Source organism: Antennarius striatus, chromosome 11 (genome assembly GCF_040054535.1).
Source record: "Antennarius striatus isolate MH-2024 chromosome 11, ASM4005453v1, whole genome shotgun sequence".
In the NCBI taxonomy this organism is placed as follows: Eukaryota; Metazoa; Chordata; class Actinopteri; order Lophiiformes; family Antennariidae; genus Antennarius; species Antennarius striatus.
The window spans coordinates 16,233,326-16,247,500 of record NC_090786.1 but is presented as its reverse complement, the minus strand read 5'-3'; the positions used below and the strand labels follow the sequence as shown (position 1 = coordinate 16,247,500).

Sequence of the window (14,175 nt, the reverse complement as noted above, 5' to 3'; positions counted from 1 at the left end):
TCCTCACACTCCGTCTGGCTGTGGTGATGTGAGAAGTGATGCTGTCTCGCTCTAACCTGCACTCATGTCCTGTCATGCCCTGCCATATGCGACACACACACACACACACACACACACACACACACACACACACACACACACTGAAACTCACACATTCAGTGATTTCTTTCCATCCATTTCGCAGACTAAATTTTGACACTTTCTCATCCCTCGTATTTCTTCTCGTTTTTCTTCCTCGTTGGTTTCCTCTTCCGTTGTCGTCGGCCTGACGACGAGGTCAGTGTGAATATTAATCATGCGGTGTATAATTGTCCTTTAAGGAAGGCGCAGGACAGATTCTCTCCCTCCTTCCTTCTCTGCCTATCGACCTGCATCCCTGCCACTTTGAGTGCGGCAGGCACAACTCTACCGCAGGGCTTCCTTGCAGGAATAATGATAATGAGGTAGATTGGGTGAGGATGGTGATCAGCAAATCAATGTTACATAAAGGCTGCTTATCACCTTATTTATTGGCCTTGTTTCTTCTGCCACCAGCAGCTGACTCTGGCAGCTGTTTGTCCTTAGTGGGCGGGCTGAGCTCCATTGCTGTGAGCGATAGTTCTGTCTGTGTGCTTGTGTGTCTGTTGTTTATGGATGTAGGGTGTCATTTGAATTCTACTGGAGCTGCACAGGGGGCTTTGATTCCAGCAGACATGGACAGGCCCAGGGACAAGCCAGGAACCTCAGGACATCTGGGGAGAAAAAACTAAACACGACCCCTGCGTCTTTTACAGTATCTCCCTTTTGTTTGCCTCTTTTTATTTTCTCTTGCCCCCCCCCCCTCCCCAGACACACACACACACACATACTTGTGAGTGCATTGTCGGGACATTGATGGCACTGGAGGGGACAGTAATGACTAACTCTGTAAAGGTAATGATAAAGTACAGACGCTTTAGACTACTCTCTGGCTAGAGGCGCTGGGCTAAGATAATTGCAGTCATCTCTATGTGTGTGTGTGTGTGGGTGTGTTTGTGTGTGTGAGTGTGTGTGTGAGGGAGATAGAGGTGAGAGAGAAAAAGAGGGTAAGGAAAAGGCAGAGGGTATAAAGAACAGAAGCAGTTTTACAGACAGGCTGAGACAAAGACAGACGAGTAATTCATCTTCGTCGCCATCTATCACCATCAACTCCATCTTCTTTCCCCTTTCCTCTCATTTGTTAGTGTCTGCTGATCTTTTTTCTTTTTTTTTTTTTGGCCGCCTTCCCATCAGTCCTGACTCCCTCCATGTCTCCTTCTCTCTGTCTTTGACCTCACCGCTGTCACCAAAAGCCAGGGAGTGGTTCACGTACACCGTCTGAGTTCGATAGGAGTGGGTGAGGATGTACTGTACATGTCTAAGCACAGGTTGTCATCGTGTCTGGGTCTGTCTGTATGTGTGTGTGTGTGTGTGTGTGAAAGAGTGATTGTGAGCTGTTTGAAAGAATACCCAGAAGCCTGTGTTTGCTTTCTGGCTGTCTGCTGTCTGTCATTAGAGTAATAAAAGACTTGCTGTGCTGCGCAGTGAGGAGTTATTGTCTTTAAGGTTCTTCCATTCCGCTCAAATTGCTGGCTGCTGAGCTCTGATGGATGTTTGTGTGCTGGCCCAAAAACACAGGTTCCACTTTAAACCCTCGGCTCCATTATCCCAAAGAGAGGCTTTTGTCTCCTGCCTCCATCATCCACAAGTGTTTTAATGAATCTCTGAAGGTCCCGTCGCACACACACACTTTCCTTACACACAGAGAAGTTTATCCAAATACGCGAGGCTGGTCCTCCCTTTCTGTCTCCATCTGAACCGCCGTCTTTCTGTTTGTCTGTCTGCCTGCCTCTGCCTCTGCCTCTCCCTCCGTGGCCCCTTCATCGAGCCTGAAGAGTGACAGGCTGTGTTTTTCAGCCGGTGTTTGAACACCAAGCGATCAATGCCGGACAAAGGGATAGAGTGGGGCTGAGGGGTGGGGAGGTGCAACACAATTGGTTATTGACAGTGAAGTCAAAGTCTGAAAGACTGAAGGCGATGACTTAGTAAGAGGAGCGCGAAAGAACGTGAGTAGAGAGAACAGAGGAGAGAATTGGGATGACCATGAATGTGATTCATCCCTTAACATCCCTGTAAGATGTGTTAACCAGTCCTATTGATTTGTGTTTATCCACACGTTTGTGTACCAAACTATCGTATGTGCCTATTTGAGTCTGTTAAGTGTGATGAAGTGTGTGTGTGTGTGTGTGTGTGATAGAGTTTTATATTCATTGTACAGCTAGCTGTGATGGACGTATCATCAAAATTAAATTATTCAACATGTCTAGGAAAAAAATAATGCTGAAAGGGAACAGGAATGACTTCCTGACTCCTACTTTTTCAAATAAGATTTAATATCTTGCTAAAAACAATTCGTTTGAGAAAATAAGGCACTCAGCGGGAGACCTGACACGAAAGAGCATGTAGCCATCATTGGTTGACTTACGTACTTATCATATTTATTAGCAGTATTACCAAAGAAAGTAGCAAAGTTAATTTTCTCTGTCGGAACTAGAACAGCTTTGTGTTTGTCGTCACGCCGCCATCGCCAGAATAAACCCGCTGGGGTCAAACTGGAGTCATGTGTAAATGGAAGTAGTTGTGAGGCTACAGTTTGTAGCCCAAGTCAGCTGGATGAAATCTGTCAGTGGAATATCTTTGCAGAAGAACAGGCGTGGGTTTGCTGTAGAGATGGACTGGAGACAGATTGAACATGACAGCTTCATCCTGGATGACTTCTGGGCCCAGAGAAGCCGTTGCCCTTTCTGCGTGTCCTCCGGCCACAGCGCTGCTCTGATGTGACCATTGCCTCTTGTTAGACGTGAGATCTGGGTTGATGGATGGTACCCCCCTTCCACCTGAAGGTGTTATAGTCCCCTGAATCCCTCTTGACATCCCACTTCCTTCAAGACTGTCTTCCTCTCATTTCTGAGACTGGCTTGTCAAAAGGAACTGTATAATGGCATGGGATGGGAGGGGGGGGGGGGTGCTCACTTCCTAAAATAGTAGATTTCATCTTTCTAAGTAGTTTCTCTTGTTCCCTGCTTGTGGAATAACTGATCAGATTGGGCTCAGTGAATTGTGACTCCTGCACATTTGTCTGGTTTGAATGTCATTGCAGAGAAGCAGCAGCAGCTGCCCTCCCACCTCCTTCTTTATCCGCTGAACGTAGAGGATTTAGAGGAAAATTAAAAGCCGCAATGATGCTGTGTGAGAAACTACCTATTCCAGCGTGTTTGTGTGTGGCAAGAAATGGATTTGACTTTATGCCTTTACGTTTCTCTTAGCTGGAGTCGGTCAGTCCTCCACATTCTGATAGTCTTCCATTTAATGCTTACTAAATGAACCAGTGAGGAGGGACAGACAGGGACGAGCTCTGTCTTGTCTGTCTCACCTTTTGTTTCTCCATCACAACTAAAAAAAACATCTTGTAGGTTTTCAAAAACTTTCACACAAACATCAGTACAGAAGTGGAGACTTTTGCTATTTATAAACTCAATTATTGGTATTTTTTACATTTCCATGGTTACAATGTGGACAAGAGCTCATCTTGTGAGTGGGATTTGACTGAATTGAGAGTTTCCAAAGCATAATGCAGAAAACTTCCAACATTTTTTCACAGAACTTTATAATCTACTAGAGAAATGCCTTTTGATATTTTCAAAATTCGATGAATTTTAACAATTTATTTTTAAACGAGAAAATTGACTCAGATAAATCGACCGTTTCCGCAACCTTTCTCTATTGATAAATTCCTCTCTGTCTGTCTGAGGAATCCTGAGTATTTCATACTCAGGATGAATTTACATTATTTTCAAAAGTGAAATTAAGTTTTCTATAGGAAAATCAGATACATTGTCAATTTACAAGAGCCAGGAAAGCCCAACAAGGACGGTCATAAAGTGACAAATAAAGTTTGAAGTAAACAATATTGTATTTGTGTGAGGGACATGTCAGCTTTTCAGACGACCATCACATCTATACTTGTCTTACTCATCATCAATTTTCTGCAGTCCTGTTGTTTACAAGTGTCCTAAGCTCTTCCCCAGCCTTGTTGTTCTTCTGTGTTTTGTACTAAAGCACTAATGGCCACAACCAGTCAATGGACACACAAGAGTCGAGCTCACATCCTGCTCAGCCACCATGTAGCCCTGAAAGCCCGACTGGTACTGAATCTGGATCCACCTCCAGCGCTGACAGATGGAGAAACAGATTGACAATAAGAGATTTGATGCGTTTCCCAATTCATCGTTATGCATCATTATGATACTCTTAAAACTGTCATCAGTTGTTTTTTTTTTTGTAGATCACAAATTTTCTTCCAATGGGTTCGCAAATCAGTACAAACACCTAAATCTTTCTGCTGCTGTGTAACTTAATAATCAATAATATGGCATCATTTGTGGAGTAAGAAGTTAAAGCGAAGAGGCCAGAGATGCCATGTCCTCCTGCCAGGAGATGCTGTTGCCAGGAGGGATGTGTCACCTTGAAAATGTCATGGGATAATGTGCGACCTACAGGACCTGTCTAAAGAAGGTCAACCACTCTCCTCCCCAGCTGAGAGGCATGGATTCTCCCAAAGAGACCAGAGCAGCAGGCCTGCGTTGGTTAGATTAGTGGCAGTTCAAGGAAGCGAAAATGTCACAGTGAAGACTGTCAACTCTTTAAATGTCCTTGAGAAATACATTAAGAGGTCTGCCTTAAAGTGTACCGTGAATCAGTCCCAGCAAATGTGTTGATACGTCCCCTAAAACTGGTTTGACAAACACACACGTCACTCTCTGTGAAAGCTTATTGATGCCCGTGGGGCGTCTGTCCTCCTTCAAAATGAGGTCGTAGTTTACGAGAGCAGAGTTCAATACCCCAACTGATTTACATCTTCGTAGATGTTTCCCTTAAATTAAACCTAATCACTTCTGTGGTGTGTGTTTCCAGAGAGCAGCGACTACACCGAGGCCGAGGTTCTCCCCGACTCGTTCCCATCAGCACCAGCAGAACCCCTCCCTGAGTTCCTACTGGAGCCGGAGGATGCGTTTATCGTCAAGAACCGGCCGGTCCAGCTGCGGTGCCGGGCGTCGCCGGCCACTCAGATTTACTTCAAATGTAACGGAGAGTGGGTCAATCAGAACGATCATGTGACCAAAGAGAGCCTGGACCAGATCTCAGGTGAAACGCAGACTGTAAACACAACCGGACGCCACATAGTAATGTCACCTTGTATTTCAAAGACATAACCATCATCCTCAATTACCAGCATCATTTTCAACTACATAATCCATTAGCTCCCACAGGCTTTTATGAGCATGTTAACTGCAATTGGCCTGCAGCCAAGGCATTATTTATATGCGCTCTATAAAATAGACCCCTGTATCCCCTCCCGATCACCCACCCCATGCCCCACTCTCTTCCTCTCTCTCTCTCTCTCTCTCTCTCTCTCTCTCTCTCTCTCTCTCTCTCTCTCTCTCTCTCTCTCTCTCTCTCTCTCTCTGCACAGGTCTGGTGGTGCGGGAGGTGGACATCTCTGTGTCCAGGACCCAGGTAGAGGAGCTGTTTGGGTTGGAGGACTATTGGTGCCAGTGTGTGGCCTGGAGCTCAGCTGGCACCACCAAGAGTAACCGTGCCTATGTTCGCATCGCATGTCAGTATCAAGGCTTTGTGTCTTTGTGTGCGTGTGTGTGTGTGTGTGTGTGTGTGTGTGTGTGTGTTTGCGTGTGTGTGTCTGCTTGTGTGAGGGAAAGACTGATAAAGTAAGGCAGAGTGTCAGCAGAAGGGAAAATGTTTCCTGCTCTTTGCTTGTCATATATGTCAGCTTAAGTACGTATGCAAATGAGGCTGTTGGAGCAGCCCTTCAGTCCCCTGGTAGTCACTGGTAGTCAGCTGCAGCTGTGATTGACAGTCTGCATGAAGACGTGAAGTGAGAAACTACAACGTACAGAGGATTTGGGGAGATTTGTGTGTATGTGGGGGGAGGGGGGTGACAGCCAGTGTCAGGAAGGTAAACAAGGTGTCATGGACCAACCTTCACTAAGTTGTGAATACATCTATGTCACTCCCTGTAGACCTGAGGAAAAACTTTGAGCAGGAGCCGCTGGGGCGGGAGGTGCGACTCGAACAGGAGGTGCTCCTCCAGTGTCGCCCCCCAGAGGGCATGCCCACCGCTGAGGTAGATCTCACCCTCTCCATCCACACACTCATTGCGTCTCTGTGTTCTTTTTTCCAAGGGTAAAAGCTTAAAACCATTCATATTTTTAACAGCCCTAGTCCAGAAAGCAGCCAAGCCCGAAAAACCCTAAACATAAATGTATTTCTGCTTCTAGGATGACACGGCTCAGCAGCCGCTTTAATGCCCCTTCACTTCAGTCTAACTCCTGTCCTGTTCTCATACTTTGAGGTTACCGGATTTGAAGCCACCAAACACAAGCAGATGAAATAAAAATCTCCTTTGAGAAGAATAGAGCAGAACAAAGACAAACTAACACCATTTATTCACAGAAAAAGGCACACTAATGAGAGCAAGAGGGCTGATGTTGTGTTATCAGATGTTTTTGTCAGATCTGTAGCCACACCAGGTATTTTCTGTTCCGTACGTATGTTAGAGATACAAGTAGGAATTAGTCGTAGCTGCAGGTTTCTGGTTCTATTTATTACACAGCAGCTGACAGAAGATAAACCCAACTGTTTTAAATCTGGTGAATTCAGATAACTCTTTGCATCAACACCAAAATCCACAACTCATAGAAACCAAGAAAATTAGAAAAAAAATATCAAATGGAAAAATAATACATCAGCACAACCTCCTGGTATTTTAGAGTGAACTCTGTCCTGCTATGTGACATCATCAAGGAAAAAACTCTGAAATGTTTCAAAACAAAGCATAAAAAAAGGTTGTTTAAATTCACCTTGTGTCATTATTCAACTCTCAGCTGATGTAACTTCCTGGCTCTGCGTCCGTGTGTTTATTTCTCTAATAAAACAGCGGTGCCCAAATATATTAGAGTAGAAAAATATCCATAAATCTAGGTTTTTATTACTCAAGTAAATATTTATGTTCTGTAAAACTTTATGCTCTTTTTAGATGCTACATAACATATTTAAACGTGGTGAAAAACACACTCGTCTCTGCAGGTGGACTGGCTAAAGAATGATGACGTCATTGATCCGCTGAAAGATTCCAACTTCCTGATCACCATTGATCACGATCTGATCATCAAACAGGCCAGACTCTCAGACACCGCTAACTACACCTGTGTGGCTCGCAACGTGGTGGCCAAGAGACGCAGCAGCACAGCCACGCTCATCGTTTACGGTGACACACACACACACACACACCCACACACACACATTTGCTCTTTAACTGTTGATCCTTGGGAGGTACATTTATTTTTAAGTCACTCAGCCAACCCTAAATTTCAATCATAAATTATTTATTCAACTTTAAATAATTTTACTTTTACAGTTGTGCAAACTGAAACTATCAGAAGGAAATATTTTGTTAATTAATAAACTATCTGTCACTCAAAAATGTGTCCGCTAAAGACGTCTTTGTCTGTGTCAGTGAGCGGAGGCTGGTCATCTTGGACCGAATGGTCAGAGTGTAACGCCAGGTGTGGGCGGGGCTGGCAGCGACGGACACGCAGCTGCACCAATCCTGCCCCACTGAATGGAGGAGCCTTCTGCGAAGGCCCGCCCTTCCAGAGGGTGACCTGCACCACGCTGTGCCCAGGTGATGATGACACTCTCATCTTTATTATTCATAACAGCTTCAGACAAAGTCATCACGCTCTGGAATGTCGGTAAATTTCCCAAATGGGCCATTTAACAGGAAGCTCCATGATGGATTTTAAACCATCAGATGCTGGTGTTCAGCTGTGTTCCACCGCATGAGGCTGTTAACCCATTTTAAATATTTTTAGCTCAAATCCACTTCATCCAACCAGGCCTGAATAGCATTGGGTCACGTAACTGCACAGACCTTACCTTGAATCATCTCCTAACCTGTCACACACCTCCAGACACATGGGTCAGATCACCCCAACCTCAAAACTTAGAACAAGCTGCACTGAAGTACTTTTTCAAACTGGAAAGTACTTTCTTTTTTTCTTTTTTTTTACCTGAAGTCAACAACTACTGGTTAAGGTGACACGTCTCTGCTGGTTCATTCCAGTGGACGGTGGCTGGACGGAGTGGGCCAAGTGGTCCGCCTGTGGGACGGAGTGCACCCATTGGCGCAGTCGTGAGTGTCAAGCCCCCCCACCCAGGAATGGAGGGAAACACTGCAGCGGCAGCATGATGGAGAGCAAAAACTGCACGGAGGGGCTGTGTGCACGCAGTAAGTCACCTGAACAGAGTGTCGAACCCGGCGGTTTAACGTCAGAGGGGAGTTCATATTTAATTCATAGCCTTGTTAAATACAGATTAGCGTTAGGTGTTAGCTAACTAATGCACAGCGTTCAAGCCGTGGAGCAAAGTGTTTCTTAGACATCTGCGGGGATCAATAGAGAGATGATCACAGTTATATAAGGTGCATGTGTCTGGATTTCCCAGTTTTTAGCATTTGCACCACGTTAAGAGAGTGAATGAGCTAAATCACTGACAGATGTTTCATGAGGCAAAATTTACGTTCACTAAGAGAGAAGGCAAGTGATCCACGTCTAAAGAACACAGATGGAGAGAGAGAGAGAGACAGCAGACCTTGGGTGTGTGTGTGTGTGTGTGTGTGTGGAGCAGGAAGCGAGCATGACGCGGCCGAGTTGAAAAATTAGCGCAGGGAAGAGCGTATGAGAGTGAGTCAGACTTACACTGACACCCCGTGTGCAGCCCATGATGAGCTGGGAGAAATCCAGCTGACAGCGCATTAGAATTGTGAAGACACGCATCCACAGAGGCAGCAAAGACACATTCAAACTCACACTCTTAAAACCGTACACAAGTTCACTAACCGAGGTGCCCCAATGCATAGCAGACAAATCTCATGAGATGCACATGCAACTGGGGGGCTCGTGTGCACGCACCGGGATGCACATGCAAGCCTTGACATAAACAGGCTTCTGCAGCGCAGTCAGATGAGACAAAAAGACTGTGTGATTTGGCTGAGCGGAGAGTTCTCAGGGGGCTGTCAGGAAAACATACACTCGAGCAGCTCCGACGGTGGAGAGATGGGAAGCACTGTGCTGCAGAAAATCTAGAAATGTGTCACTTGGCGAGCTACAGGTTACTGAGAGACTTATTGATATTCCCAGCATGGTAATGTGACTATTAAGTGGACAAACTGTCCTGATGGCATTACGCCTATTTGTGTCCGTGCCTTGCTTCAGATCATCACAAAATAGACGCCGACTGTACTCTCTCACGCTTAATCCCTCTAGGGATTGGCTAAATACCACAGTCATAAACGTAAAACACTCTGAGGCACCAACAAACCATCATCTTCACTTCCTCCCAGCAGATTCTAAAAGCTGCCGGGCGAGTGGGGGAAAGTCTGGGAATCCACTCGGGTGTTTCAACGAATGCTTCGGAGAGAGAGAGAGAGAGAGAGAGAGAGAGGGTTATTTGGTTTGAATATTATAAGTGACACAATCCTGAAAGATGCTTTCCATATTCACCTAACGGCGGAGTGATGATTCACGTTGGTGTTATCTCAGAAAAGATTGTTCCCGTCAGGATAGCGTGATAACGTGATAACCCTTTGGGGCGTATAAAGAGACAGTTTCTATCCACATCGTCCTCCTCGTGCACCGACGTATTTCAAAACTATCTTTTACTTTGCCACTCTCATCCAAATGATCCTCTCAGAGTCGTATTACAATAGACACTTATTCTGGTGCATTATGTAAATCATTCTTATGCAGCACCAGAAGAGATTTCTTAAACATAGAGGACGTTTTCTAACTTGGTTTACTTTTCATGTTGACATCTACATCATGTAGATTTTTTATTTTTATTTTTTTTGCTTTTGACCAGATGCTGTTTACTCTCTTTATGTTTTTGTGTTAAGTTATTGTAGCTTTCATTTGCATAATGATCAGTCCATCCATGTTTATGTTTGTGTTTGTTTTCTTTTCTTCTTCTCTTGTTTTTTTTTTTCTCCCGTTTAAACAGATAAAAAGATTTCTATTGAACATGAAAGCCATCGTAAGTTCACCTTCCCATGACGTAACTCTTTCACCCTTCACGCTACTTGTGTGTGTGTGTGTGTGTTCATACAGATCATGATCCCTAACATCTGCGTTGGCACGTTGAGCTGAATGCGTCTCTCCACACGTTGTCGTCGTCTCAGGTCATGTTGGGTGAAGATGTGCCTCACCTTTGTGAGCCGTCTCTATTTTAACATATTGCATCGTTTACATCAGCAGCTATGAGAGCGACACAAATGCAGCAAAATGCGAAAAATCTGGCTCTGAGCACATCAGCAAACGGCGTTATGAAGCGAGGAGACGGGCCTCGGAGTGGAGACTCTTTGATCTGAACGCTACGAGGTGGAAGCTCGGCACTTGCTGGAGAAAAAAAACAACCCCCAAACAGTTCAATTCTGTCTAAATTTCAGCTAATCTGCGATGCGCTTTTACATGTGAAGTGATGGTAATTCCTCCAACTCAGTGCGTCATGGGCTGAGAGGAGAGCAGCCACGTTAATGCACCTAATTCACTATTGTTCCGTTCCTGGTAATAAGTGCGGACGGCTGTCGGATTGGGTTCCGTTGTGCCACGTGAGCTCTCGTCTGCCAGCCCGTCTGCCTCCGGCTTTCCTCTCCTCCTCTCTTTCTCCTGCTCTGTTTTCCTACCAACTTCTCCCCCACTTTCTCCTGTTCTTTCAACGGGGGCCTTTTCCTTAAGCACAGCTCCCCTTATCTCCTTTCTCCTCCTCACCACACTTATAATCTGTCTGTCCTCTCAACAAATCACAACCTTATCTAACTCCCTCCTATCCTTCTTCTTTTTTTTTTTTTTTGCCAAATTGCCTCTTCTCAGCGCTCTCCCCGTCGGTTTATCCAGCCTCTCTGCTCTTTCATTTGGCTCTTCATTGTCTCCAGCCAACCTGGCTCCTTGTCTTCCTCTTCTTTTCTGCTGTGTTGTGACCGGCTCACGTGTCAGAGCTCTGCCAATCTCACAGCAATCCAGCTCAGCGGGGAGAAGGTGAAGTTATGGTCATATACCCCCCCCCCCCTCACCCACTCAACTCACTTCAATCCATACAGACTTGTTTCTTTCAGCTGCAAAAGATGCATGTTTATCTTCTCAAACTGACCGTCGACGACATCTTAAAGTTTCAGAACGGGTTGACACCGGGCTCAGCGCTTTGCCACGCATCGCCTCCTCTTTCTCCCACCTTTTTCTGTTCACACCGTCACGGTTCCCTCCTGTCCACACCGGCTGTCAGATTATCCCTCTGTCACGTTCACTCATTGGTTCTATTTTCACACAATGAGTGGATTTTATAAAAAAGCATTAACAAAGAAGCTGCTCTTGATGGGGATTTGGTGCATGATGGTGAAACCTGATCGTCCTGATTACCTCCAGATCTGTGTGTCTTTTAATTGCTTTTTACTTCATTTAAACTTGAACATTCTTTCTATGCTCTGCCAGGATGAAGTAAAAAGGAGTACAGAAAATAAAGTACTAACTTAGACTATAATAATATATTTATTCTACTCTCTGCTATTGATAATAATTATTAAATCAAGTGATTTGTCTTGGTTACATTTACTTACCTCATGTTTTGTGTGTTTGGATTTACAACCGTCTGACCTTCTGTCCTTCCTTCAGCGTTGGCCCCCGGTACGGGTGTGGCGGTCTACGCCGGGTTGGTGGGGGCCCTGCTGCTTTGTGTGATTCTGGTGCTGTGTGTTGGAGTGCTGGCATATCGGCGAAGATGCCGCCATCTCCACGGCGACATCACTGACTCTTCATCTGCTCTCACCGCCGCATTCCACCCTGGAAATTACAAGCCTCCCAGACAGGGTAGGTTCAAAGACACATCAGTCATTGCACAATTCAACATTTGTTTTGTTTTTTTTATTTATTAATTTTTTTATTAATTACAGGAGCACTTCTAAATGAATTTCATCCTGAAACAGCTATTTATATCACCCCATAAATTATTTCTCTGTAAAGCATTATCTCCTTAGTTTTAGTCTCCATTCTTTACTGCTCTTCGTTTTTTACACTTCAAGCATTTGTCATGGCGTTCCTTCTCTTGTTCTTGTCATGAAATATTAATTAGTAACATTAATCATTTTCACATTCAGCGCTCTCATCCCAGCTTGTGTCATTTCTGGTGATAAAGAGAACAGCTCCTCTCTTCTTCCCTGTCCACAGACAACCCCCACCCCCTGCATCCCTCAGCTCCTCCGGATCTCACCGCCACAGCAGGAACATTCCGTGGGCCTCTCTTTTCCCTGCAGCAAGGGCTTAACGACAGCCCCCACAAAATCCCCATGACCACCTCTCCCCTGTTGGACCCCTTACCCAATCTTAAAATCAAGGTGTATAACTCGTCCACCCTCTCCTCCCTGGAGCTCCCGGCGGACATGTGTTCCGACGGGGAGATTCTCAGCCTGAAGTCGGTGGGTACTGTGGGGAGAGGGCGGGACTATCACAGCCACACCCTGTCCAGAGAGCCGGGGCTGAGCACCAGCGCCACGCTTGGCAATCTGGGAGGACGCCTTACCATCCCCAACACAGGTACCCCGTCACCTAGTTCTCAAATGAAAGCAGAATCCACACAAAAATATGATGTTGATTCTGTCACAAGTACGACAAGGCAGTCAACATCCTAAGAAGGGTAGGACAAGGTACCCTGAAAGTAGTAAGTGACTAGTGAGTAGCTTTGACCTTTCAAGGTAGGTCAAAGATACGCACTAGCTTTGACCATAGATCAAAGTCAGTGCATAGCTGTGATCTATGGTCAAAGTTATGCAATAGCTTTGAAAATAGATTAATTCTAGTGCAGAGGTAGATCAAAGCACTAGCTTTGATCTATGGTCTTACGCACAGTGGCCCTCTTCCTCGTCTTTCTATCTTATCCGGTTCCTGAGTGTACAAAAGTTGAAATTTGACCTTGACCTAGTTTTTTCAAGGTCAAGGTCATAATCACACTTTCATCCCCTTTTCCGCCCGGGTAATGTGCTTTTTGTTTCATCTTTCTGTTAGCAACGGTTCCAAAGATAGTTGGTGGACTAACGAACGGACGGACGGACGAACACTGACAATCACAACACATCACCGCTTTGAAGCGGGTTGTGATCATAAAGGTTAAGATATCTTTCTCGTTCAGGTGTGAGTCTGCTGGTTCCTCCTGGGACAATCCCTCAGGGGAAGTTCTATGAGATGTACCTTATTATCAGCAAATGGGACAAAACCACGTGAGTGTCTTTCACCGGTTTCTCTCAACTTGTTTTGTAACCAGGAAGCAGAGAAGACCTCATAGCCCCCACCTCAGTCAGAAGTTGTTTAATGCAAAGCTCACCTACCTTGAACGATCTATCACAGAATAAAAAAAGATATTTCCAATCCAGTATGTCCCGAACAAAGATGTTACCTGATGTGTTTACATCCCACCACAGTGGCCACACAGGGTCTGCTTCCTCATTTGTATGTAAAAGAGATACATTTAGCTCACACACACACACACACACACACACACACACACACACACACACACACACACACACACACACACACGTGAATCATGATGGGAAGGTGAACTTACTTTTGTTTTTTGGTGACATCATTCATTTTGCAGTCTATTAATGAAGCGTGATGTGTCCACACTTTTTTAAAAATACCTTGTGATCAATGTGTGTGTGTGTGTGTGTGTGTGTGTGTGTGTGTGTGTGTGTGTGTGTGTGTGTGTGTGTGTGTGTGTGTGTGTGTGTGTGTGTGTGTGTGTGTGTGTGTGTGTGTGTGTGTGTGTGTGTGTGTGTGTGTGTATGTGTGTGACATTTCCAGGCTCCCCTCTGAGGGCAGTCAGACGGTCCTGACTCCTGTAGTGAGCTGTGGGCCGTCCGGAATGCTCCTGAATCGTCCTGTGGTTCTCACTTTGCCCCACTGCGCCCAGCTCGACACACCTACACCGGACTGGACCCTCACACTTAAGACACAGACCCACCAGGGGGCATGGGAGGTGAGACACTCCCCAACT

At 45.4% G+C, this 14,175-nt stretch overlaps 1 protein-coding gene across 1 annotated transcript in view; it reads left to right on the top strand.

The window, feature by feature from the left end:
• unc5b (unc-5 netrin receptor B) overlaps window positions 1-14,175 on the top strand; it is a 46,023-nt gene that overhangs the window by 26,041 nt on the left and 5,807 nt on the right. The window contains exons 2-12 of the mRNA XM_068327835.1: window positions 4,972-5,202; window positions 5,531-5,674; window positions 6,096-6,199; window positions 7,162-7,342; window positions 7,592-7,759; window positions 8,201-8,365; window positions 10,135-10,167; window positions 11,799-11,993; window positions 12,351-12,716; window positions 13,309-13,396; window positions 13,983-14,157. Of these exons, the coding sequence (XP_068183936.1) occupies window positions 4,972-5,202; window positions 5,531-5,674; window positions 6,096-6,199; window positions 7,162-7,342; window positions 7,592-7,759; window positions 8,201-8,365; window positions 10,135-10,167; window positions 11,799-11,993; window positions 12,351-12,716; window positions 13,309-13,396; window positions 13,983-14,157 (1,850 nt within the window). The remainder of the gene's footprint in view (window positions 1-4,971; window positions 5,203-5,530; window positions 5,675-6,095; window positions 6,200-7,161; window positions 7,343-7,591; window positions 7,760-8,200; window positions 8,366-10,134; window positions 10,168-11,798; window positions 11,994-12,350; window positions 12,717-13,308; window positions 13,397-13,982; window positions 14,158-14,175) is intronic.